General features: G+C 35.6%; 1 protein-coding gene across 3 annotated transcripts in view; it reads left to right on the top strand.

Annotated features, from left to right (window-relative positions):
• The window catches only part of LOC118734033 (tyrosine-protein phosphatase 10D), a 451470-nt gene that overhangs the window by 409058 nt on the left and 14821 nt on the right, over window positions 1-27591 (top strand). For 2 of the 3 annotated variants that reach the window (XM_036463726.1, XM_036463724.1), the window contains exons 4-14: window positions 1017-1295; window positions 1651-1698; window positions 11409-12081; window positions 12151-12575; window positions 12640-13071; window positions 13133-14220; window positions 14700-15006; window positions 15112-15129; window positions 15256-15938; window positions 16009-16267; window positions 16336-16464. In XM_036463726.1, the coding sequence (XP_036319619.1) occupies window positions 1017-1295; window positions 1651-1698; window positions 11409-12081; window positions 12151-12575; window positions 12640-13071; window positions 13133-14220; window positions 14700-15006; window positions 15112-15129; window positions 15256-15938; window positions 16009-16267; window positions 16336-16464 (4341 nt within the window). The remainder of the gene's footprint in view (window positions 1-1016; window positions 1296-1650; window positions 1699-11408; window positions 12082-12150; window positions 12576-12639; window positions 13072-13132; window positions 14221-14699; window positions 15007-15111; window positions 15130-15255; window positions 15939-16008; window positions 16268-16335; window positions 16465-27591) is intronic. The other variant, XM_036463725.1, reaches the window with a different exon arrangement.

The raw sequence follows: 27591 nt of genomic DNA, 5'->3' as shown, positions 1-27591 counted from the left end.
CACTGCACTGCACTGTATACCCGCAGAAGTGCGTCTCGTCACTGTTCATCTTCTGTGTTTACGGTCACATTGAAAAACGGTACATCTGAAGGAACTGTTGGCGAAGAAGATTGGCTGCAGTTGCTTATGGCACTCCTCCCTTGCACATAAATATCGCTCTGGAAATAAATATGTTGAAAAATATCGAATTTATAATGTTTTGAGAAAAATAATTCCAAATTTAACTAATCTTTCCATCGGCAGGCGCGAATATGATGTTCAAAAGAAAAACAATGACAACGAATTTCACACACATTGTTGTATTTAAGCGCATACAATAAGTTTCACAAATATTTTAAATTATTGCCTGAAACATATAAAATTATCATTATTATTGGAAATACAAGACTTGGCATGTATTTTATATTTCTAATTTAATCAATTCAAAAAAATAAAAACACATTTCTTTAGAATTTTTCTTGCTTTAAATTTCAAAGTTTTTTTCTGGATCTTGAATGGAACTCTGTGCGGAGAATAAGAGAATTAGAAATCAGGTGATCTCAGCTGTTTCCAAACGTAAACAAACAAAATGGCGCTTTCCATACTTGTAAGCCTGTACAATGGCTCATATTGCTGAGTCGCCGTATTTGTTGTGACGATCGAGTGTGGATTGATGACACATGCAGAAGCAAAATCATTTACAAAAAATCGTTTACTTTTAAATTTTTCGCCTGTTAAAGCTTGCATTTTTTTATTCATAACTCAAATTTAAAATGCAAATATCTTACGTAAGTGACCTGTTCTATAAAAACGGTATACAGGGCCGTAATCTACTACCCAAAATTATGTTTACGTGTTTCGGCGTTTTTTGTGTGTCATTTTAGCTAACTTACAGTGAAAAGTTCTTTTTATATGTATGCACTATTTTACTTTGTTAATTTCACATTCGAGATTATACATGAATTTTAGTTTAACTTTAACTCCCTCAACGAGTTTACTTATATAAATAACGTATTTTTTCACACTTTTCCTTTCAGCGCCGGATCCACCCTCAAATCTCTCCGTGCAAGTGCGCAGTGGCAAAAATGCAATAATATCTTGGTCCCCACCTACACAAGGCAACTACACGTCCTTTCGCATCAAAGTGTTGGGACTTTCAGGTGCTTCCAGTTCATATAATCGCACATTCGTAGTGAATAACACATTCCAACATAGCGTCAAAGAGTTGACGCCTGGTGCCACATATCAGGTGCAAGCCTACACAGTTTACGATGGCAAGGAGTCGGTGGCGTATACCAGCCGAAATTTCACAACAAGTAAGTCTCGAAGCAAAGGCGAATTAAGGCCTAGCAAATGTTACTACTAAGCGGATTTAGGGAGTGAAGGATGATTAACTAATTAAGTAATTAATAAAACCAATGCATTGCGCTTTTGCAAGCAGCTTTAACAAGAACCAAAAAAACATGCTTTGGTGTTGGTTTCACATTGTTGTTATTAATTCTTGACTAAAAGTGTTATTTCTTTATACCTACATACTTATGTTATATGTTCATGAAGCTTAAACTAAACACAGTTGTAATTGAAATACAAACCAAACATTACATAATGATTAATAATGTGTTAAACTTTATAAAAATCTTTGCTAATACTTACTCGTTACACCACTAAAAGGTAGAAGGACGCGGCATAAAGAATTGTTGGATATAAAAATACTGCGAGGTAACAAAACTTACAAAATACATACATGTGCACTAATCTATAGTTATTAAAATTGGATCGAATGGCTGATTATGATTTATGTAGTACGTAAACTTATACATACTAAACAATACTAAAAATATTTGTGGTTTGCTATTTAATATATTCATCTATTTAATATATTCTTCTATTGATTATATATTATATTACATATACATGTGTATGTCCATAATATGTATGACACTAACATATTTAAGTGTGGAAGCTATTGTAGTATTAATAAAATTTGCCAATAAACATATTTCACATTTAACGTAAAATGGTATTTTAATGATAAAAAAGAACGTCTGCAAATACACCTTCATAATATTTTGCACTCAATGTTTGTATGCAGCTCGCACGTTTGATATAAAATTACATTAAAGAATGAATGAATTTCATAATTATTATTTTTTTAAGAGGCATGCCTATAAGACAACTGCTATTATTTTTGCTCAGTATGTTAATCTATTTATTAACTGTGTATAATAAAATTTATACATAAATGACATAATTAGTCTTAATTTCAAAAAACATACATATCGGTGTTCAAAAGTAAAACTACACATATTATTATCATAATGAGCCCTAACCGCTAAAAAGAGGTAAGCGACATTTTTTTTTCAAAATTTAATTTTCAGCTTCTAAATGCATTTCTTCATTAAACAAAAAATAATAATTTAAAAACAAAAAAATCGCTTACATCTTTTTGGCAGTTAGGGCTCCATAATATTACCATATATTCTCGCTTTGAAGCTGAGTAAAGCAATAGACGCCTGATATACCATATTCCTCGACCAAAAATAAAAGCTAACTTTAGATATTTCTTTTTCCAACTCCAAATAACAGTAAAAATATCACTTTAATATTTTCTAGCTAAATTAAAAGTTGACTATCAATCTTCGTATTGTTGTATTGCATTGCAAACTTCAAATACATATCTTGTTTATACGTAGCAACAAACGGTTTCTAACTTAAATGTTAACAAGCAAATGAAATAGCGATTAACTTTCGACTTTTGTTTTGGATCAAAAAATATAAGAAAAACGTTTACTGTTATTTTAGGCTGAAAAACTATCATCAAATTTAAATATTATTTTTGTCTCATAAAATACCTGATAAAAACTTATGATTTGATTTTTTGTTTTGGATGAAAAAAAAATTTAAGCGATTAAGATTAATATTCCTTAGCCAACAAGCATCATTATATGCCATATTCAAATGTCACACAGACGAATTCTTTCCGTCGGACTTCTTGAATTGAAATTTCAAAGATAGAAGACAACTGTTATTTGCTTTTGTAAAGATTTTCTTAAGAAGGTATAGTACAGATATAGGATATCAACAATTTTTAAAACTAAATATTTCGCGTTTTATAATATGCATTTACTTGGTTTCTTTGTTAAATAATTACTCTATAAATACATAAGTACGCATGTACAAGTAAGAATCTTTCAACACTTTTCAATAACTTTTTCATAATTCTTCATGATTCAATAATACAAAGTTATGGAATTTGTGATAGCTCAAATTTTACACTCCTTTATCTAGATTTGTATTTTGGAAGTAGCAGAAAGGGGAAGAATATGATCGTCTTTTGCCAAAACGGTAGTAGAAAGGTACTAAAAAAAGTACGCAAAGTATACAATTAGAAATACAATGTGTATTTTTCTATGTGAATTTTCAATATATGTGGTGTTTTAATGGAAATACTAAACAATACGTAAAAGTATGCATTTTTAATTTAAGTTATTCGTCATTTCCTGTAACAAATCTAGATACCGACCGTTCAGCTATGCAAAAACGAAAAATGGAGATCATTAAACTATTTACGCTCATCTCAACCATGCCAAAATTATTTGGCGCAAGTAAAAAATAAAGACGTTTATGAAGGTTAAATTTGAGTTGTTTGATGTTTTTAAATATTAATATCTTATGAACTACATTACAAAACTAATGACGTCACCATAAATATAATTAATTTGTCTTTCAACTGATGTACATAAGTATCTGCTTTTTTATTTTTTTAAACCCAACCACTAACCTTTTTTGAAAAAAACTGCATAATTAATGGTAAAGAAATTTATATTATTTGGAAAGTACAAGTTATTATCTTTAATTCGATATACATATTTTACCATGATTTAGTTTTGGGTTTCAAGAATTTAGTGATAATAAAAAAATATAAATAAACAAAGCAAATCAACCTCTTATATCTTCTTAATTTTTTACCTGCGCCAAATATCGTTGAAATCAGCGTAAAAATTTCTATCAATCTGTATTGTTGGTTATTTTATAGCTAAACGGTCGCTATTCTAGACTTGTTCCAGAAACTTACGCAACCGAAGGTGATGCCAACGAATATTTAGTATGAAGAATTTTTGGTTTTACTGCTAATATAAGTAAAAACCGTATAGTGAGCAACATTCTGCACAAAAAAAAGAAGCCGATTTTATGTGTGGGAGCGAGAAGACTGTTTTATTACAAAACCTTTCTAATATTGAATCATGATTCTTCATAATTTTTTCATCGAAACTAACTATGATAGTGTGGTTACTCTCCGACGTAAAAACGTACGAAATTTCAGTTGATACGAACCATCTTATGAGAGCGCCTTGTACTAGAGCTGTGAAACTATCGATGGTTCTATCGACAGTATCGAATGATTCTAATTTTTTGCACTATCGAATGGTCGTGGGCCACTATCGATAGACTTTGTATAACTTTCAAAGTTGCGAACGTTGCACTGACTGCTTATGGTAACTTAGAATACAAACAAGCGTAGTAAATATTAATGAATATATATATATATATATATATGTATATTGTTAAAATTTTTTCATGTTACTAAATATATTTTATTTTTTAAATACAAACTGAAGAAATATGCATATTGCTTATATTATATGTTACCTATTGGAGCATTGTGATTTGGCGCATTTTTGAAGTTGTGTGATTAGTACTTAAATTTGCAAAAACTAGTTTGAATAGCTTATTGGATATTTTTGAAGCGAGACCGAAGACAGCCAACGCGGAAAATACTGTAGTCAGCTTAGCCGGAGTTGGACTGGTAAGGGTAATTTTTTTTTAAGCTCAGCAAAGTCAACCTATGCGTAACCCGAATTTACATTTTAGTCTACAGTGTTCTGTAGAGGGTCAGATAAAGGAGGGGTGACTTTTATTAAAGCTTAGGTTAGGATAGGTTAGGTTGAAATGGCTGCTAATTACCCCACTAGCACACATAGGCCCTTGGTTGTGGGCCCGTTGTGATACCACGCGGATCATTAGAACCCTCCTACTCAGACCATCGTGTGAATTTCGCTAAACCCAGAAATTGCCGTATGCCTACTTCGGCTATGTCGGTTAGGTCTTCAAAGAATCCTGAACCCACAAACTTTTGTCTTCTTCTACAAATTGCGGCGCATTCGCATAACAGGTGCCGCAAGTTTTCTGGCTCTTCTTCATTTCTGCAGCTTCAGCAGAAGTCGTTATAGACCCACAGCTTAAAGCTTAGAGTGTGCTCTTTCTATTGGGTGGGGTTTTAGGAACTAAACAAGACTAAAAAGTATATAAATAGCTTCGTAAATACATTTTAAAATTATCCGATACTAACGATAGTATCGATAGCTTGAATGCAAACTATCAAAAGCATCGAACTTAAATGAAAGCTCACCAACGTATGTAGTATTTTCCTCTACTCAGAGACGCAGACGTAGAAATCTGCGTGATTTTTTCTTGCAGAGCTTCAATCTTACATTTTTTGATATTATTGAAAAATAAATTACTAAATTCTTTGAATATTCTTAAAAAAATTTTAACTCACTATCAAAAACAAATAATTAAATGGAAGCATGAGTTATTATCAGGGGACGGGTTTTATGGAAGTTGCCTTTTTTCTGATAAGGACCGGTTGTTCAATGTCTGGTTGTCACCACCTCCCAGTTAAGGTTGCCAGATTTATTTTCTCAAAATTCAGTACATTTGGCTTTTGCAGCGCTAAAAAATCAGAACACTTCCGTACATTTTTGCTAGACGCAAAAATTGTTTTATTAAACAACATTAAGGGCCAAATTCACAGTGGCCCTAAAACAAAAATAAAAATCACATTTATTGTTACATATTCATGTTCATATGTATGTGTACATTAGACCAAAAAACCCTGAAATGCGACCTTAATCCGACTCAGATTTTAGTATTTCGTATAGCTCTAATCCTCCATGAATTTCCCATCTACGATAATCCTAAGAGGTCACGCATCAAGCGTTTCTTTTTCTTATAGGAATAAAACGTAAAAAAAATAGTTCTAAGTATTTTGAGATCAACATAATTTTCTAGCATCATTCAAAATGCTTGAAGCTATAAGAATATATTGATTACATGCCATTTAAGTATTACGCAGGCTCAGATACTTTAAATTCCTAAATTATAGTTTTTGAATCGTTTGCCTTGTTTGGGTCTAGTAATTGGAATTTAAATAATCTGAGCCTGCGTAACACCTAAATAGCGTATAATCAATGTATTCTTACAGTTCGAATATTATATAGACTTAAAAAGAGAAGAACTCTTTTTCTTACGTGTTATTACTATGGGAAAAATTAATGCTCGATGCGCGAACTCTTAGAATTATAGTGGAGAAGGGAGGATCGTTACTATAGCAAATACTGTAATTGAGCTGGGTTCCGGTCGCAATTCAGATTTTGTTTTACGTGGTCTAGTGTACATACAAACAGTTGCAAAAATATTAATAGTGAAAAGACATTTATCATTCTTTGGCTATTTACCTTTCGTTTATTTAATGTTTATTATTCTTTTTATGAAAGTTGAACTTCTTCTTCTTTTTTATTGGCGGTGCAACCGGCTAAGCGATTTCGGCCGAGTCCAAACCAGCACGCCAGTCATTTCTCTTCTATGCTAACTGAGGACAATTGGACATGCCAAGTGAAGCCAAGTTCTTCTCCACCTGGTCTTTCCTACGCAGAGGAGACCTTCCTCTTCCTCTGTTAAGAGCATCGCGGCCCGCGATGAATATTTTTAGAGCAGGAGCGTTTCTGTCCATTCGAACGACATGGCCAAGCCAGCGGAGCCGCTGAATTTTAATTCGCTGCTCTATGTCTATACCGTTGTAAAGCTCATACAGCTCATCGTTAAATCGTCTGCGATATTCGCCATCACCAACGCGTAAAGGTCCGTAAATCTCTCGCAGAATCTTTCTCTCGAAAACTCCAAGAGCCGCCTCATCAGATGCTTTCATCGTCCATGCCTCCGCGCCATACACCAGTAAAGGCATGATGAGTGACTTATATAGTGTGATCTTTGTACGACGAGAGAGGACTTTACTTCTCTATTGCCTACTCAGCCCAAAGTAGCACTTGCTGGCTAGAGTGATTCTCCGTTAGATTTCAAGGCTGACATTATTATTGGTGTTAATGCTGGATCCCAAATAAACGAAGTCATCCACTTTTTCAAAATTCTAACTGTCAACAGTGGCGTGGGTGCCAAGACGCGTATGCACTGACTATTTGTGTGATGACAGGAGATACTTCGTTTGTCCTCGTTTACCACCAGACCCATTCGCTTTGCTTCTCTATCCTATCCCTAGAAGGCAGAACAGACGTAGCCCTCGTTTTTTCCGATAATATCGATGGCGTCGGCATATGCCAGCAATTGTACGCTCTTGTAAAGTATTGTGCCTGAGCGGTTCAGTTCTGCGGCTCTTATTATCTTCTCCAACATCAGATTAAAGAAATCACACGAAAGGGAGTCCCCTTGTCTGAAACCTCGTTTGGTATCAAACGGCTCGGAGAGGTCCTTCTTTATTCTGACGGAGCTGGTGGTATTGCTCAACGTTATTTTACACAGCCGTATTAGTTTCGCGGGGATACCAAATTCAGACATCGCGGCATAAAGGCAACTTCTCTTTGTGCTGTCGAAAGCGGCTTTTAAATCGACAAATAGATGGTGTGTGTGTCGATCCTATTCTCGCGGGTCTTTTCCAAGATTTGGCGTATTGTGAATACTTGATCTATGGTGGATTTTCCAGGCCTAAAGCCACATTGATAAGGTCCAATCAGTTTGTTGGCGGTGGGCTGCAGTCTTTCGCACAGTACACTCGATAAGACCTTATAACCTATGCTTAGAAGGCTAATTCCGCAGTAGTTGGTGCGTATGGCGGGGTCGCCTTTCTTGCGGATTGGCCAGAGCACACTCAAATTCCAGTCGTCGGGCATGCGTTCATCTGACCATATTCTGCATACGAGCTGATGCATGCACCTCATCACTACTTTCAGCGCTGCTACCATTCAGTAGGTTGTAAAAGTGTTCCCCCCACAATTTAAGTACATTCTGGACATCTGTCACTAGGTCGCCATTGTTGTTCTTACAGGAGTTCGTCGTGGTCTTGGAACCTTCCGTAAGTCGCCTAACGGCGTTCTTCCTGTCGGCCAAGCCCTTTAATTTGACACCTCATTTTTGAAAATCTGAAGAACGGTGTAAATATCTTAATTTTAGACGCATGTGGCAACCCTATTAAAAAAATACATATATCCTTTCTGCACAGCTAAAGGCCAAGCCCTTTATTTGACACCTCATTTTTGAAAATCGAATGAACGGTGCAAATCTTATGCAATTAACAAAATTGTCTTCGCTCATAATAGTATCTCCAGCCACAGCAACTTTCCGCGAATATTTGCCGCAGCATTTACATACATTCACTTATTAAAAATATATATCCTTACTGCATATCCAGAGGCCAATCCCTTTCATTTGACACCTCATTTTTGAAAATCGGGAGAACGGTGTAAATATCATAATTTTAAACGCAGGTGGCAATCATATTAAAAAATTTATCCTTACTGCACATCTAGAGGCCAAGCCCTTTCATTTGACACCTCATTTTTGAAAATGGAATAAACGGTGCAAATCTTATGCAATTAACAAAATTGCCTTCGCACAGAATAGTATCTCTAGCCACACCAACTTTCCGCGAATATTTGCCGCAGCATTTACATACATTAGTTGCGTAAGCGTAGCTGTTAATTGTTCATGTTTAACCAAAACTTACAAGGAGAAATTGAGAGAGCAAAGTGACATTTCATTTTGAGGGGAAGCTGCTGGTTTCTGCTGTAAAAATGTTTGCCAACAGCAATTTGCCGACAGGAAAACAGCTGATCAAAAACAGCTGGTTTGAATTTACGCAAATCACAAAATTTAATTTGATGGTTTGGAAGTTAAAATGACAAAATGCGACTAATTAAACTTGTAAGAAATAAGTAGTTATTTGTTTAATCAATAGACTGTGTCAGTATAACACTTTGTGATGACTTTTCGTACGTTTTAAATTTTACTCTTTTGAATGTAAACAAAAATTATATCAGCTGTTCGTCTAACTTGCCAGTTTCTGCAAATTTTCTGTTCGCGTACTATTTGGGATATTTTTCTCTTGTGAGAGAACAGATGACATTTCGCCGGAATTTGGCATTTGGTTGGTTTTAACTGGAGATTTTAAACGAACGCACCTATTCACTTATGAAGGAGAACGACAGCAGCGAAGGCATCGCTGCCACTTATAGCTACTAAATACATAAATGAACGCACGCTGTTTGGTTCACCAATACATACGCGTACGAACAAAAGCGGAAATTTTTTCTACCTAACATTCGCGAACGCGAACTATCTGGATGGGTTTTATGCTTCTCGTTCGCGAAGGAGAATCAATACAGAATATTTGATACGTTCTCCTTCGCGTATAAAATCATATATGTATGTTCGCGAACGTTCATATATGAATATTTCCGAACCCTGATTAGAACCTTCTCTATGTACTGTCTCTAAAATTTGGATGTAAAATTTGCGAGAATACCTGCGAAGATGCCATAGCTTAGAAGGACGGAGCCGCTGAGAACGCGCTATTAAGCTGACATTTCAGGGTTCTACTATAGGCAAAACTCGAAAGTTATGGGGAGGCTCGAGCACCCCCCTGCCCTACCTGGCTACGCCCATTAAAGACAACATATGTATACATATGTGAAGTTTCAAGAGTTTAACACGAAATTAAAAAAATGGCAGCATGCACAATATCTGTCGCAGCTATTTTATAATTTTCGAAATATAACGATTTTTTTAAGTTTAATAAATTAATATACATATGTGCTTCAAAATGTTAAAATTTAACGGTGAAAATGTTATTCTTGTCAAAACGAACGAATTTAGTGTAATAAAACTAGTTTGTCGCCAAATGAAAACAATTGCATTGAGTAAAAGATGACTATTATTTGAGAAACTAAAATTCCATTTTTTTAATTTCACTGGCTTACAGCAAAAATGTTCTATAGATGCCATTATCCAAATCCTATGTAGAATTGCTCGGTGATTCCGAAAATCGAGTTAATTTTTTTTGTATGGGGACGTTTGCGAGATATTTGCAATTTACCGTTATTCCGCTTAAAGCAAAAATTGGTTCCTATATCTTACGAACCAATCTAAAAATCTTAATATAAAATACGGCAAATGAAAGCCAATGAAATTCTCCATAAACCGCGTATACATGACTTTCCGATAGGGTAATAGTTTCTGACAAATTAATTAATCATTCCAGCCTTTTTTATTTTTTTACTGAAAAAATTAAAAAAAAAATTAATTGCAAATATCGTATCCATAGAAAAAAATTAACCCGAATTTCGGAATCACCGATTGGTTGTGCTCAACGAAAAACCAATAACAAGTAAAAAATATCGCACTGATCACTCGTTTTCGCAAGAAGTTTTTTCGGCAATGATAAGTAGCATATTGTCCTTTAACCTAGGATTATTCTTCTAAAGAATTGAAGAAGTATATTTTATACCCATAAATGTAAAATAAGTACCGCTCAACGACAACCACAAGGAAATTCACGTTTTTTATAAAATACGCGAAATTCAGTTACAGTTGTAAGTAGACATTTTTATCGCATTTGGTAACTGGCACATTTGTTTAATACCTGTCATTTTATTCCTCAGAACCTACAAATAAATGTCTGAAAACCCTGAGCTATAGGTCTGACCGCTCAAGAAGTTATACCTTAATAAAAAAATAGGTTTTGTGCGAGTTGCACTAGAAATTTCACGATTTTCTCGATTTTAGCAAGTAAACTGGTGATTTAAACCGTTTGTTTTGTTTTTAATAACTATTTCTTGATATTTACACATATAAGTATTATTAACGAAGGTATACAAACCACACTTGGCACTGCAGCAGCTTTGTGACGGCAACATTATGCCAGTACGCAAAATGTCCCCGTCTCTAAAGATTTCCCCATATATGTATCTCGGCAAGCTGTCTTAATTTCCAAAGTTGCCCCTCGGCTTCGTTTGGCGCGTAATACTCGTCTTATGTATGTATATGACGTATGTACATACATACCTATTATATAAGTAGGAAAACAATATATGTATGTATTTTCTTCTTAAATTGCATGTAAACTTAATATGCATCCTATAAACTGATAAAACATACACGTAAGAAATGTGTAAACAACCAAAAATGTGCTGCATATGGTTTTATTTGCAAGCACATAAAAATGTACATATGTACATATATTATATACACACATAAGCCCGCATATTTCTAGTTCGAAATATTACTCACCCATCATTTTATTTCGTCCATCTTTTACTACATCCAACATTCACCACACGTTAACAAAAATATCCAAATAGAGCCCAACACACCTGGCAAATTCATCGTTTGGTTCCGCAATGAAACCACACTGCTCGTGCTATGGCAGCCACCCTATCCTGCCGGAATTTATACCCATTACAAAGTCTCAATCGAACCGCCGGATGCACTAGAAAGTGTGCTGTACGTAGAGAAGGAAGGTGAACCGCCCGGACCCGCCCAGGCAGCCTTCAAAGGGCTCGTCCCAGGTCGTGCATATAACATATCTGTGCAAACAATGTCTGAAGATGAAATCTCCCCACCGACTACCGCACAATACCGCACTGTCCCACTGCGGCCGTTGAACGTGACTTTTGATAAGGATTATATTTCCTCGAATTCATTTCGAGTGTTATGGGAGGCGCCAAAAGGCATATCAGAGTTTGACAAGTACCAAGTCTCATTAGCCGCGTCGCGTAGACAATCGTTTGTATCACGGACCAATGATCCGGTAGCCTACTTCGATTTCCGTGATATCACCGAACCGGGTAAAACATTCAACGTGATTGTAAAAACCGTTTCGGGAAAGGTGACATCATGGCCTGCAGCGGGGGATGTTACGCTCCGTCCATTGCCAGTGCACAGTTTGCGCTCATTTAATGATGACAACACGAACACGATGCGGATCACATGGGAGCCGGATCCGGCGAGTACGCAGGATGAATACCGCATAGCGTAAGGAATATTAACAAATCGAATTTATTGAATATTTATGTTTTATAAATCCATGCATTTTCCTTACAGCTACCACGAGCTTGAAACCTTCAACGGGGACACCAGCACTTTCACCACCGACCGAACAAGCGCAAATTTGGAGAGTCTCCTGCCGGGACGCAACTACTCCCTCTCAGTTCAGGCAGTATCGAAAAAAATGGAATCAAATGAAACCACAATATTCGTTGTAACACGGCCATCTTCGCCCATCATTGAGGATCTCAAGAGCATACGCACTGGTCTAAACATAAGTTGGAAGAGTGATGTCAACTCCAAGCAAGAGAAATATGAAGTACTCTATTCGCGCAACGGCACCTCCGAAGTGCGAACTATAGACACAAAGGAATCGCGTCTGGTCATTGCGAACCTGTACGCTGGCGCTGGATATGAATTGAAAGTATTTGCCGTTAGTCATGGCTTAAGAAGTGAACCGCATGCTTATTTCCAAGCAGTATGTAAGTATCGATTTCATACCTTTAATTTAATACCTTAATTTATTAACATTCTATATCTACATAGTTCCCAATCCTCCACGCAATATGTCCATCGAAACGGTGCGAAGCAATTCTGTGCTGGTGCATTGGGCACGACCTGAAAATAGCGACTTCACAGAGTATTCGATGCGTTATCGGACAGAGACCAAAGAGCAATGGATTAACCTGCCAAGTGTACGTTCTACAGAGGCAGATATTACCGATATGACCAAAGGAGAAAAGTACACCATACAAGTGAACACCGTGAGCTTTGGCGTGGAGAGTCCCAATCCACAAGAAGTGGTTTATACTGTTCCGCCTAATGAGGTATCAAATATTATACCTCTAGTAGACTCGCGCAATATTACTCTGGAATGGCCGAAGCCTGAAGGACGCGTTGAATCGTATATACTTAAGTGGTGGCCCACAGAAAGTCCTAGCAAAGGGCAGTCCAAAACCGTTTCTGAGAATAAATCAGGTTAGTTGAGTATTTTTAGTATCCAGCGCAGGTCCTTTTTAACTTTGAACTCTTTTAATAGATGAGTCATCCACTGTCCGAGTCTTGATTGGGGACCTTATGCCTGGAGTGCAGTATAAGTTCGACATACAGACAACATCATACGGGATCTTCTCGCGCACCACACATCTTTCCACACGCACCATGCCGCTAATCCAATCCGAGGTGGTCGTTGTAAACGACAGACAAGAAGATGAACGCGACACCATTACTCTGTCATATACGCCAACACCGCAGTCATCTTCGAAATTCGATATCTACCGCTTTTCACTTGGCGATCCTGAGATAAAAGACAAGGAAAAGTTAGCCAACGACACGGACCGAAAAGTAACATTCACTGGGTTAATTCCCGGTCGTCTTTATAATATCACCGTCTGGACAGTAAGTGGCGGCGTGTCCAGCCTGCCAATCCAACGCCAGGATCGTCTCTTCCCGGAACCCATTACTCTGTTACATGCCACCAACATCACTGACACGGAAATCTCACTCAAATGGGATATTCCAAAGGGCGAATACAATGACTTTGATGTGCAATATTTAACCGCCGACAATATTCTCGCACAGAACATCACCACTCGAAACGAAATCACGATCAACGATCTGCGTCCGCATCGCAACTACACATTCACAGTAGTGGTCCGCTCAGGCACGGAGTCGTCGGTGTTACGCAGCAGTTCTCCACTCTCAGCAAGCTTCAGCACAAACGAAGCAGTTCCCGGGCGCGTCGAACGCTTCCATCCAATAGATGTGCAACCCAGTGAAATAGTTTTCGAGTGGCTGCTACCATCGAGTGAAGCTAATGGGGTCATTCGTCAGTTTTCCATCACCTACATGAATGTAAACAATGTCACCGAAACGCGAACCCAACAATTCGAATCAACTGAGACGACAGGTGCTATACGAAATCTGAGGCCGGGTGAAACGTATGTTTTTAAAATACAAGCGAAAACATCTGTGGGCTATGGACCGGAACGTGAGTATAAGCAGACAATGCCAATATTGGCGCCACCACGTCCAGCCACACAGGTAGTACCCACCGAGGTGTATCGCAGCTCGCAAACGATACAAATACGTTTCCGAAAGAACTACTTCTCCGATCAGAATGGACCGGTAAGTTAAATTTATAACAGAAAAAATGAAATGTAAGCTATACCTGTGCACTGAATTTGTGAAAAAATTTCGAAATTGAGCTATTTACAATATTAACAACAAAAACATTTTTTAATAAAATCAAAACAGGATTGAGTGCCTAAAATATGCTCTTATATTTATTTAAATATTACTTGAGCACTTCGTTCAACCTGCTTTGTTCAATCACTCACTCGCGTGGTTCGATATGGGCGGGAGATAACATCAGCAACTGGAACATTTCACGAGATTATATTCTATCATGGAAATTTGCCGTATCTCCTTTCTCCAAAATATCATTCGCATTTATGTATGTACATAATTTCTCTGCAATAGTTCCAAATAAGTTTCTATATATGTATCTCACAATTCATGGCATCGGTGCCCCGAAAACTAGCCACATACATTCATAAGTCCATACGAGTGTAGGTATGTATATGAATACACATTTTTCATTTAAGGTTCGCTGGTACACAATTATCGTCGCCGAGGATGACACCAAAAATGCTTCAGGACTGGAGATGCCCAGTTGGCATGACGTACAATCGTATAGTGTATGGCTGCCATATCAGGCAATCGATCCATATTACCCATTTGAAAATCGATCCGTGGAGGACTTTACTATTGGAACAGAAAATTGTGATAACCGGAAAATAGGCTACTGCAATGGACCGCTGAAATCTGGTACTACGTACAGGGTGAAAGTGAGAGCATTCACAGCACCCGACAAATTTACGGACACTGCTTACAGCTTCCCAATTCAAACAGGTGAGTACATAGAAATTAAGGAAGGAGCTTATGAAATAGTGCACTGAGGTTTGCTTACGAATTTCCTCTTTAATTTATACTATGTCTTACACATTCTACTAAAAGATTTATTAATCTCCCCTGGTGAGTATACTATAGGTCAGGCGAAGCCGCACACAGCTTTAATGTTTATTATTTTTATTTACTATGCTCAAATTCCTACGTTTTCTTATGTACATACTCAGCACATATGTATTTCCTTCTTCACAGATCAAGACAACACTTCGCTGATCGTTGCCATCACCGTGCCACTTACCATCATATTTGTATTACTCATCACTCTTTTTGTATTCAAACGTCGCCGCAACAGTTGCCGCAAAGCCACTAAAGACTCTCGTGCCAACGACAACATGTCTCTGCCAGACAGCGTAATCGAACAAAATCGACCAGTTTTGATAAAGAACTTCGCTGAACACTATCGGCTCATGTCGGCCGATTCCGATTTCCGCTTTAGTGAGGAATTCGAAGAATTAAAGCATATAGGTCGCGATCAGCCATGCACATTCGCCGATCTGCCATGCAATCGTCCTAAAAACCGCTTTACCAACATTCTTCCCTATGATCACTCCCGCTTCAAGCTGCAACCTGTGGACGATGATGAGGGCTCCGATTATATCAATGCAAATTATGTGCCGGGTCATAACTCGCCACGTGAATTCATTGTCACACAAGGCCCACTGCATTCGACTCGCGACGACTTTTGGCGCATGTGTTGGGAGAGTAACTCGCGTGCCATTGTAATGTTGACTCGCTGCTTCGAGAAGGGACGCGAGAAGTGCGATCAGTATTGGCCAAATGACACGGTACCAGTCTTTTATGGGGACATCAAAGTGCAAATATTGAATGACAGTCATTATGCCGACTGGGTAATGACCGAGTTTATGCTGTGCAGGGTAAGTTTCTTAAATAATTACTAAATTCGTAGTTTTACAATCAAGTATGTTCTGAAATGTTACCCAACAGGGCAGCGAGCAGCGCATAATGCGTCACTTCCATTTTACCACTTGGCCTGACTTCGGTGTGCCAAATCCTCCACAAACTCTGGTTCGTTTCGTACGTGCCTTCCGGGATCGTATTGGCACCGATCAACGTCCTATAGTGGTGCACTGTAGTGCTGGTGTAGGTCGGTCCGGCACATTCATCACACTCGATCGTATTCTACAGCAGATAAAGACGTCCGATTTTGTCGATATTTTCGGTATAGTCTATGCCATGCGTAAAGGTACTACATTTTATAATTTTATTATCTTAATAATATGAGAATATTTTTCTAACCAACTTTATTTCTAGAACGTGTTTGGATGGTGCAAACGGAACAGCAATATATATGCATCCATCAGTGTTTGTTGGCTGTGCTTGAGGGTAAGGAGAACATTGTTGGTCCTGCGCGGGAAATTCACGATAATGAGGGATACGAGGGTAAGTAATTTTTTCTTGGTTTTCTTATGCTTTCCGTAAATTTAACTAACCAGTTTAAAATGTTAATAAGTTTTATTTTGCTTTTCTTTTGGTTTTGGTGTTATATTTGGTGGAACTAAAATGTAAAAGCGTTAAATCTAAGCGTAAATTAAATAAATGAAAGCGTAAGAATTACATAACCCATAGCGCTAAATGCCACGTGGACACCTAATTGCAGTTTGACCTCTTTCGTTGAAGTGGTAAAAAAACTTTGCCGTTTTTTGTAACTATGATAAAAGGTAAGACTCTGTGCAGGCGTCAGTACAGTGTACGGTCCTTACCACTTTGTTGGTAGATCTACCACCTTTTTAGCTCCATTTTATTAACCGACTTCCAAAAAAGGATGAGGTTATCAGTTCGTCGGAATCTTATGTATGTTACCGCATAACTTTGGACCACGTCAACCGATTTCGATAATTCTTTTTGCATCGGAAAGGTAGTGTCTCAGAGGTGGTCCCATACTAATCTGGTTAAGATCAGCGGATCATGAGATATATATATATATATATTTTTTTTTTTATATGGGAGTTGAAGTCGGTTTTTTTTTGCTAAAAATTACTTGTTTTCTACAATTTTTACCAACAAAGTCAAAATACTTGCCAATATTTTCCGGAAAGAAAGCAAACAGATTTAAATGAACGCAGTGTAAACATATTTTGTCATCGAGCACACCTAAATATAATAACAAGTAATTTTTAGCAAAAAAAAAACCGACTTCAACTCTCATATAAAAAAATATATATATATATATCTCTTGATCCACTGAACGGGTAGTATGGGACCACCTCTGAGACACTACCTTTCCGATGCAAAAAGAATTATCGAAATCGGTTGACGTGGTCCAAAGTTATGCGGTAACATACATAAAAAAAAAAAGAAAAAAAAAAAAGATTCCGACGAACTGATAACCTCCTCCTTTTTTGGAAGTCGGTTAAAAATAAAAAGTTAACTCTGACCATAACCAAATTAAAGTGAAATTGTGAGTGAGACTGACAAATTAATGGTCTGCAAACTTCGGGCATTTCAAATCTAATTTTAATGAAACAATTTTGAAGTGGAGAGTAATTCGTGATCGAATCCAATTCGAATCGAAATTTCTTTTTGATATTACGGCATTCGGTAGCGAGTTTGCTTTTTCAATTTAAATTAAATTTGAGTGAAAACAGCTGTAATTTTATTTCTTTCGATGCGAAACGAATTTCATTCGATCACGGATTCCATGATTTGAGCCCAGTTTTGTGTATGAAATATACAATCAAAAAAATACAATCTTTCCCAAGGCGTATTCATATAAAATGATAGCAGTGACAATGCAATGACAGTGAGATTTATCACAAATACATCATTTTGAAATTAAGAACCACCGAGGCGAGAATACAGCTGCTCTGGAAACAGAGTTGGGCGTTATTCGAATAAATTGTTATTTAGATAATTATTCGAATAAAATTTTATCCGTAATATAATTATTCGCAGATAACTCATTCACGAATAAATTATTCGTGAATAAATTGCTTTCGAATAATTTATTCGTTATTTTATTCGTTATTTTAAATAATGAATAAAAACTCATTTTTAACACATTGAGCCACCTTTTACTTTTATTTCTATTGTCAAGGATTGTGAGTTAGCTGAATTCTGTTTACTATTTTATCAAGAATAGTAGCCCATCCTCTCTGGTTTCGCGGCCCCTGATAAGATTTTTTGCGTTGGCCAATGCAAGAATAGCGTTGAAAACCAAATATGGGTAAAGTAAAAATTCTTAATTTAGGTTGAACAACTAAAGAACAGAACTCTTCTCACACATATTTCTGCCAAAAAAATAGCGCTCTGATGCTATATGCAAGAAAAAATCCCTTTCAATATCATGAGCTTTACCGATGGTCTTGTTTCCACTTGTGAGATCTTTTCTAAGCGTGCGTAATCTTCTTCTATGATCTTGCAACTACAACATTGGTCCGATGCGTCAACCTCTAGTCTTATGTCATCTAGGCCTACACAAGTCCTTATAAGGAAGCTCAAGAGCACAGATGTGCGTTTTCTATTATAAGAGAGCCAAAAATCCTCGATGTAAAATTTGACCATTGATATACCAACAGTGGTCTTTCTTGGAAGGATGTGGTCGAAACTTTCCTTGCTGATTCGCCACTTTTAAAATATCCAAGAGCTGGTTTCCTTGAGTCTTACTGCTGCAGCAATGGCCGTCCGAGCAATTTCATCAAGCGGAGGTAGATGCAAGGTCGCATTTAGGGTGTATGACGAAGACATCGTAAATTCGTATAATATAAACAAAAAAAAAACAAAGTAGTGCAGACATATGGGGTTTCTAATGATTTCGACAGCAGCACCATTATGAATTGCAACCTGATTGTACAATAAATAAATAACTCAACTGCAGCGCCACCTAGCGGGTCCATTTTTCGCATAAGTATTTTTCATCATGCAGGAAGAACACATTTTGAATTCGAACGCAATCGGTTCATAAATACGGCTTTTATAAATAACTCGGCTCCATCGCCACCAAGGAGTATTCTAGTAGCCTTTAATAGGACTTAATGCGCAGGGAATAACCTCCGAAAATTTGACTTAAATCTATCCAGGGGTTTGAGTTAAATCGTAACAACGAAAACGGTTATCATTTTATACATAAATGTGTGTACATATTTATATACATAAATTACTTTTTTTATTATTATTTTATTCGTTATTCGAATAATTAATGAAGATAATAATTATTCGAATAACGAATAAAATAATTTATCCGTCACTCGAATAATTTTTTTTTGAATAAACAAAATTATTTATTATCTACGAATAACAAGAAACACAATTTATTCATTTGTTATTCGTCATTCGAATAAATTTTGCCCAACTCTGTCTGGAAACACCATCTTATATGAATTCGCCTTGATTTATCACATATGAGTAAAAACAATTGGGTTGTTCACACTTGCCTGGTTATGTTGTTAAAAATTGTTATTCAGTAGTGTATGTTATTATTGTAAACTGAATAAAAAATATAACCACAACTTTTTCTTGGCTTCGAAGTTTCTTCTTAAAAGATATCTGTGTACTTAACGAAAGCTACGTTGACGCGTAGTGGGAGTCAGGGTGAGGTAAAACGGCAAAAACTTTCTTCACAAATCTGTACAAAGGAGATTTATAAGGTGATAAAAGTCTTCTTGAATGATAAGAGTGGCCGTCGGCGTCAATGACTTTGGAGGCCTTTGACTTCTCAATTATGTACTGCTTGAGCTCATACCTGGTTAAAGCATAGCCGCACTAGGTTTAGCAGGTTGTGCAGCCTTCTTTTCGCTGCACGTGTAACTTTAACCCGGGAGATTCAATGTAAATTCACCGTTAAAATTTCTAGCTCGACTTATCCTGACCGGATGACTATACACTGATATTCTAAGGTGGTGTCCCTGCGGTCATAAATCTTCGATGAGACAACACTGCACAGTGTGATGTAAGAAGAACGTAGGGCCTCCGTTGTTGTCTCGCTCATAATCTTTACGGCGCTTAGAGGACGTGAAGAGTGAATTAATCCCGTAGGTGGCGCAGGGGTCGAGTTATTTGAAAACCCTGTACTTTTGGTCTGATTTGGTTCATATTTGGAATGTATATTACTTACGGGTGACGCGGGGGTGTATATACATATGTATTTCAATACCTGCATATGTACATCTGCGTGGAAGATTAGTATCTCGGCAGCCAGTTCGAAAACGTCCTATCTCTGAAAACTTTTTAAGAATGCCTTACTTCAGAATTTGATTGTGCTGAGATAGGGCGTTTTTGAATTGGCAACTGAGATAGGGCGTTCTTTAATCAAATTTTGAGATAACGTGTTTTTCAAACAAATTCTGAATTAGGGCGTTCTCGAAAGGTTTTCTGGGATAGGGCGTTTTTGAACTGGCGGCCGAATAGGTTGATCTTCCACTCCGGTATCGATATATGGTCGGTTCATATTTAGAGCGATTTTACCTGCACGAAAAAGTAACTCCACAAAAAATTTAGCCGGTAGGCTACGCGTTCGTCAAAACATTTTGAAAAAAATCATCTGTGTTCCGATGTAGTTTATATTAGGTGCGTTCGACAAGTCAAAAATTTGTAATAGTTTTTCCAAATTTTTACTGGATGGCGTTCGATAACGACAAAAAATTATCCAACACACAAAAATTGAGAGAGCAAGCGTTCATTTTGATGCAAGAGAAGCGTTCATTTTGTACTGGCAAAATTTTAGTCAGCAAAAATTATCCAACACGAAAACATATGATCACAAAACATATGGTTGCAATTTTTGTAAACAAACAAAATTGCATTTTCCGAGTTTTGGTATTTATATGCTTTTTGGCAGCCTGCTATGTGACTTTATGATAGCGCCAACTAGTTTTTACTTCTAGTAATGTTCCTGGCGAACATTGAACGTTCACTTTCCTTTTTTCTCTATGGAGGCAACATGAATTTCAGTTTGTTTACAAATAAAACATAAACAAAGTCAGCTGGTGTGTCTTCTTCTTAGGTTTTTGCAAGTAATGGCTAATTTCCTGTTCGTTTACTTTTTTGCTTTTTCATCTCTTTGGGAGAGAATTTTCGCTTACTCTCTTGATTTTGATTGTTGGCTGGTGTTGGCTAATTTTGTTATCGAACGCAACTATTTAGAATATAAGTTAATTGCTTATATGAAACGAAATAACAAACAATATACATAGCCGTTGGGCAACGCATAATATAATTAGGGGATTCACAAGGCGTGTTAAGCGTCAATATCTTAAGTCTTAAATTTTTTCTATGTAATAGACGATTTATGAGCTCCGCTGTAATTGATAACACCGTGAATCGATATACTCACGAAACTATGGGCCAAATATAGTAAAACTGTGTTTTTAATTGTTCACTCAGACGTCAGGATTTTTTCAAAGGACTTTGAAATTTTAAAGATATGATTAATTCAGAAAATTATTTAAAAAAATCAGTGCAATGTAGAATAACAATATGGGTACCAAATGAGAGAGAAAACTTTTTAGAATTTTAAACTAATAAAGATGTTTGTCTTACAAGGACGCATAGGTATTAAAAATGCGTTTTTAATAAGTTTTATCTTTTCAAGTTAATAAAGTTTCCAGGACGAAATTTGATGATGAGGTCGTGCGAATATTAGTCCTCAAACAATAATAAAAAAAACTATATTGCAATTTTTCAAGGATATTTAAGGACAAAATTGGTGAAGGACATTTTCGACACCCATATGCAGATTTTTTTCTTTTATATGAACCCTTATTGTTATCCTACATTGCACCGAATTTTTGAAATAATTTTTCGAAATAATCATATATTTTAAATTTCAAAGTCCTTTTAAAAAAATTATGACGTCAGAGAGAAAAACTAAGCACGCAGTTTTAAATTTATAGCTCACCCATAACTTCGCGAATATATTAATTTCTTTTATGTGTAAAATTTACTGTCGCACTGTGTTATATGTACATATTTTCTATCAGTTCAAAAACATTTTCATTAAAACCATTTTAATCGTTATTTTACATAGACAAATTTTAAGCTTTAAGGTACTACAGTGCTTAACACGCGTTGCGAATGCCCTAAATGTAAATAAATTTAAAGAAACTTTTATCAGACATGTGCAATGAAATAAATCTAGACTTTTGTTAGGGTTACTAAAAGGTCAGTGAGCAGCGGATGAGTTCGAATACCGCGGCCGGCCAAATTTTTTTTTAGCTTTTTCATTTATTACTCATATTTTTTAATTTTGTTAAGGCCTTTCAAACTCTAAAAATTAAATAAACTTGAAATAGTTATATGAAACTAGATCACCCTCACCCGCTTCGCTGGTGAAGTTAATTTATTAACCGAAAAAGTAGAAGGTTATCAATTCGTGGGAATATGTATTTTTTTATGTATGTTACCGCATAACCTTGGACCACGTCAATCGATTTCGATAATTCTTTTTCTATCAGAAAAGTGTTGCCTCAAGGGTGGTCCCATACTAGTTTGGCTTAGATCCGGTAATTTGGCCATAAAGAAATTAACGGTACTATCAAATTTTTATATGAGAATTTAAGTCAGTTTTGTTTTTAACCGACTTCCAAAAAAGGAGGAGGTTATCAGTTTGTCGGAATATATATATTTTTTTTTATGTATGTTAACGCATAACTTTGGACCATTAAAAATTACATGCCTAAATAAAACTCAACATACTTAAACTATACCAAAAACAAAAGATTTTATATTTTTTAAACCATCTTCAAAATATTTTAAAACTAAAACTTTCTTAAACCTCTCTCCTGTGATACCTTTTCTGACTTACATGCAGTTTAGAAATGACGCCCCTGCAAAACTATTTCGATTGATACCCATATTGTAATAATTGATTGAAATTACTGAATAGTTTGAATTTAACTTTTTAAACAGTTGGCAACCTTTTTACACCTTTTTCGCCTGACACTAATATTGTGATATATACTAATGTATTATAATTACCTATTTATAACTTAAGTTGAATTTTAATTTTCAAAGATGTGGTTCCCTGTTATACATATGAAGCCTAGAAATAAAGCCTTTTCAATACTCTTACGATTAATACCTATATTGCAATGACTTATTTAGCTTGTAGGATAATTTTGTCTGAATTAAAACATTTGGCAACCCTCTTCAAATCCCCCAGAAAATTCTACATGTTTAAGCTAAACATTTCTAAACAATTTTTAACCGACTTCCAAAAAAGGAGGAGGTTATCAGTTCGTCGGGATATTTTTTTTTTTTTTTTTTTATGTATGTTACCGCATAACTTTGGACCACGTCAACCGATTTCGATAATTCTTTTTTCATCGGAAAGGTAGTGTCTCAGAGGTGGTCCCATACTAATCTGAGATATATATATATATATATATATTTTTTTTTTATATGAGAGTTGAAGTCGGTTTTTTTTTGCTAAAAATTACTTGTACGTTTCACACTTTAACTTGATAATTTAATTTTTCAAACAGATGGCAACCCTCCTAAATATAGTTTAGAACTGAAACCCTTTCAAAAACATTTTGCTTGATACCCATATTGTAGTAATTCATTTACATTAATTGAATTTAATTTTAAAACAGGAGGCAACCTTGGTAAAACACCAATAATATTTTAGATCAATTTTTCTCAATGAGTATGGAATTAATTTCATATATCTCCATACAAAGTGTTATATGATATACAGTATGAAATTCGGCTTGTATAGTAGGTGCCACGTCTTCTTTTCCAATAGCTCCATATTTTCTCCATGACTATGCGATTAATTTCATATGTATATCACCACACCAAGTTCCAGTACTCTGCCAAGAACAATTCTAGAGATATGCAGTAAGAAAAATTCGACTTGTAGGGGGGCTGCAACGCCCGTATAAAGTTCCAGTACTCTACCGTGAACACTTCCAGAGATACTTATTATGAACAAGTAATTTTTAGAAAAAAAAAAACCGACTTCAACTCCCATATAAAAAATATATATATATATATATCTCATGATCCAGTGATCGGATCTCAACCAGATTAGTATAGGACCACCTCTGAGACTCTACCTTTCCGATGCAAAAATCGAAATCGGTTGACGCGGTCCAAAGTTATGCGGTAACATACATCAAAAAAAAAAAAAAAAAAAATATTCCGACGAACTGATAACCTCCTCCTTTTTTGGAAGTCGGTTAAAAATTTCGTTTGTATGGGAGGTGCCACGCCCCCATTTCAAATAGTCCGAATTTTTCTTCATGAGTATACGATTGATTTCATATATCTTCATACCAAGTTCCAATACTCTACCATAAATACTTCCAGAATAGTATGAAAAATTCGGTTTGAAAGGGAGGTTCCAAGCCCCCTTTTCCAATATGTCCAATTTTTCGCCAAGAGTATGCGATTTATTTCATATATCTCCATACCAAGTTCGAGAACTCTACCATGAACATTTCCAGAGATATGGAGTATGAAAAATTCGGTTTGTATGGGAGGTTCCACGCCCTTTTATATATCGAGATTTTTGTTAGCCGATAACCATCCTTAAAACGTCTGCAGTAGGTGTCCGAAATTTCAAAAAAATCTGTTCAGCCGTTCTCGAGCTTTGCGATATAAATAGATGGATAAGCAGGGTTTTTATGCGTAACTAGAGTGCCAGCTACTGTCGAAATTCGACAGTTTTTAACCGACTTCCAAAAAAGGAGGAGGTTATCAGTTCGACGGAATATTTTTTTTTTTTTTATGTATGTTACCGCATAACTTTGGACCACGTCAACCGATTTCGATAATTCATTTTGCATCGGAAAGGTAGAGTCTGTAGAGGTGGTCCCATACTAATCTGGTTGAGATCCGATCAGTGGATCATGAGATATATATATATATTTTTTTTTTATATGGGAGTTGAAGTCGGTTTTTTTTGCTAAAAATTACTTGTTCTAGTTTTAGAAGCCTTGGAGAGGTTTTCTAACTTAACACGTAGCAAAACTTATACGGTACAAATTAACTAACCGGAAAATCTTCTGCTAAAACGTAACTAAATTTTGTTTTTATCTGAGAAGGTCTTTGGAGGACTTCGGCAGGACTTGGAATTGACCCGATACATTCAAGTTTATCGATAAATTTCAATGATTTGATACATATCGATAGTTCGATGAATTTCAAGAACACTAAAATTCGATAACTCAACAAAATTCTTTAACTCGACCAATTTCGATAACTGTGAAATTCGATGGCTCGATAAATTTCGATAACTCAAAATTGTAAGAACTTTGGATACCTTTATAAATTTTTACTTTTGACATCTCCACATTTTTCAAAAACCATCTAAACATTTTGATAACTCGTTACACTCTGTTAAGACGATTAAATTCGATAAGCAGTGATATATCGATAAGCTTAAATAACCTTGAAATTTCGATAAATCGATATATTTTGAAAATTCCATAAACTTCGCTTCGTTGAACCAACCAATTTCAGTAGATCAATAATTATCGATAACTCTGTAAGTTGAAAGAACTTCATGCATTACGACACCTCGATAAATTTCGTTAAGTCTATAAATAATGACAATTCAATAAATATCGATAACTTGATACATTTCTTTAACTTGACAAATTTCGATAATCCCACACGTTTTTATAGCTCGATAACTATCCGTAAACTTGGACAACTAAGTTTCTGTGTCTATAAATTTCGACAACTCAGTAAACCTTGATCAGTTTGAGCAATTCGATACGTTGCGATAACTTAATAAGCATGGATAAACTTCGATAATTATAAACTTCGATGATTCGATAAATTTCAGTAACCTTTATGGCTGATTTTATTTCGATTCCTATCGGAAAATTTCAACTCTGTTAACCTAATTCTTATGTATCTCTCATTGTCTCCATTTTCGCCTTTATCTCAATTTTCGTCTTCATCTTCACTTTTGCCTTTTTTTGCCTTCATCGTTACCACTTCTTTCTTCATCTTCATATTTATCTTTATTTCAAAGTTTAATTTCAAATACGAAGTAAAACAAAATGCGAAACAGCTTAAATTGAACAGGTTGCAAAAACAACCCTACACAAATATGGAAATTTTTAAACGACGATTTTCAACCAATTTCGAAACAATAAAAACTATCCTCATCTACAGAAAATTACCTTTCCCACGGTGTTTTTGTTTTTGAAATCGGTAACTTTACCTTGGTCTTCATCTTTGTTTTTATCTTTCACATCTTTGCTTATATCCTTTTCTTTTTCTATTCACGTAGATGAGATGAGGTGCGATGACGTGATAAGATGTAACGTGATTTTATGTGATGTGATAGGATGTCATGTCATGTGTTGTCATATCCTCTGATGTCATGTCATATGATGTCATACCATATGATGTCATATCATGTGATGCCATGTCATGTAATGCCATGTCATGTCATACGATGTCATATCATGTTATGTCAAGTCGTGTGATATCATATTATGTGATGTAATATCATGAGATAAAATGTGATGTGATGTCATGTAATGTGATCACATTCCATGTTCCGATTAGTATATCGATAACCCTGTTGATAACTGTGTCGATAAAAATACCGATAACAATATCCATAAACATATAGAAAAATACAACGATTGTAAAATCGATTAATTCATCGATAATTATAACAATCATCAGTATCGATTATTGTACATATCGTTAACAATATAAATGACTAAATCGATTTAATCGATTATAATACCGATAACAATATCCATTATTGTATCGATAACAATATCGATTATTATATTGATTATTATATCGATTACAATAGCGGCTATTTAATCAATAACAGTATCGATAATAATATCGATTATTTTATCGATAGCAATATCGATTATTATATCGATAAAAATATCGAGTTTTATATCCATAACAATATCGATCTTCATCCTCATCCTTTTCTTCATATTTATATTTATTTTTGCATATTCCTCTTCCTCTTCACCTTTACCTTAAAGTGTTTAAATTTACTTTGATCTTCGTTATTCTCAAACCGCTAAACCACTGAGAACCATTTCTATGTGCATTATTCCCCTTGAATTTGACAATTTACTCCCAACCAACCAACTGCCGCTAATGAAGTTTCACTTCATAAATTCAACCTTTCAGTTACCCTAATTCTATGTATCTGTCATTGTCTCCATTTTCGTCTTTATCTTCACTTTTGCCTTCTTTTTTTTGACTTCATCGTTATCATTTATTTCTTCATCTTCATATTTATCTTTATTTCAAAGCTTAGTTTCAAATGTGAAGTGAAACAACATGCGAAACATGTCAAATTGAACATGTTGCAGCAACATCTATACACAAATACGAAAATGTTTAAACGTCGGGTTTGGCCGTAATTTTCAGCCAATTGTGAAACCATAAAAACTCATCTCTCATAAATGCTCATCTACGGAAAAATGCCTTTCCAACGGTGTTCTTGGTTTTGAAATCGGTTCGGTAGAATCGCCAAACGAACGGAGACAAAATTTATGTTATCGTATTAATATATAGATTATATACAAGTTATGTCAACGCGGGTTGACTTAAACAAAAAAATACATTTTTTTG

This window comes from Rhagoletis pomonella, unplaced genomic scaffold, assembly GCF_013731165.1.
Source record: "Rhagoletis pomonella isolate Grant_MI unplaced genomic scaffold, Rhpom_1.0 Rhpom_scaffold_00002, whole genome shotgun sequence".
Classification (NCBI taxonomy): Eukaryota; Metazoa; Arthropoda; class Insecta; order Diptera; family Tephritidae; genus Rhagoletis; species Rhagoletis pomonella.
Note: the sequence above shows the minus strand (reverse complement) of the source record. Positions and strands in the feature narration are given on the sequence as shown.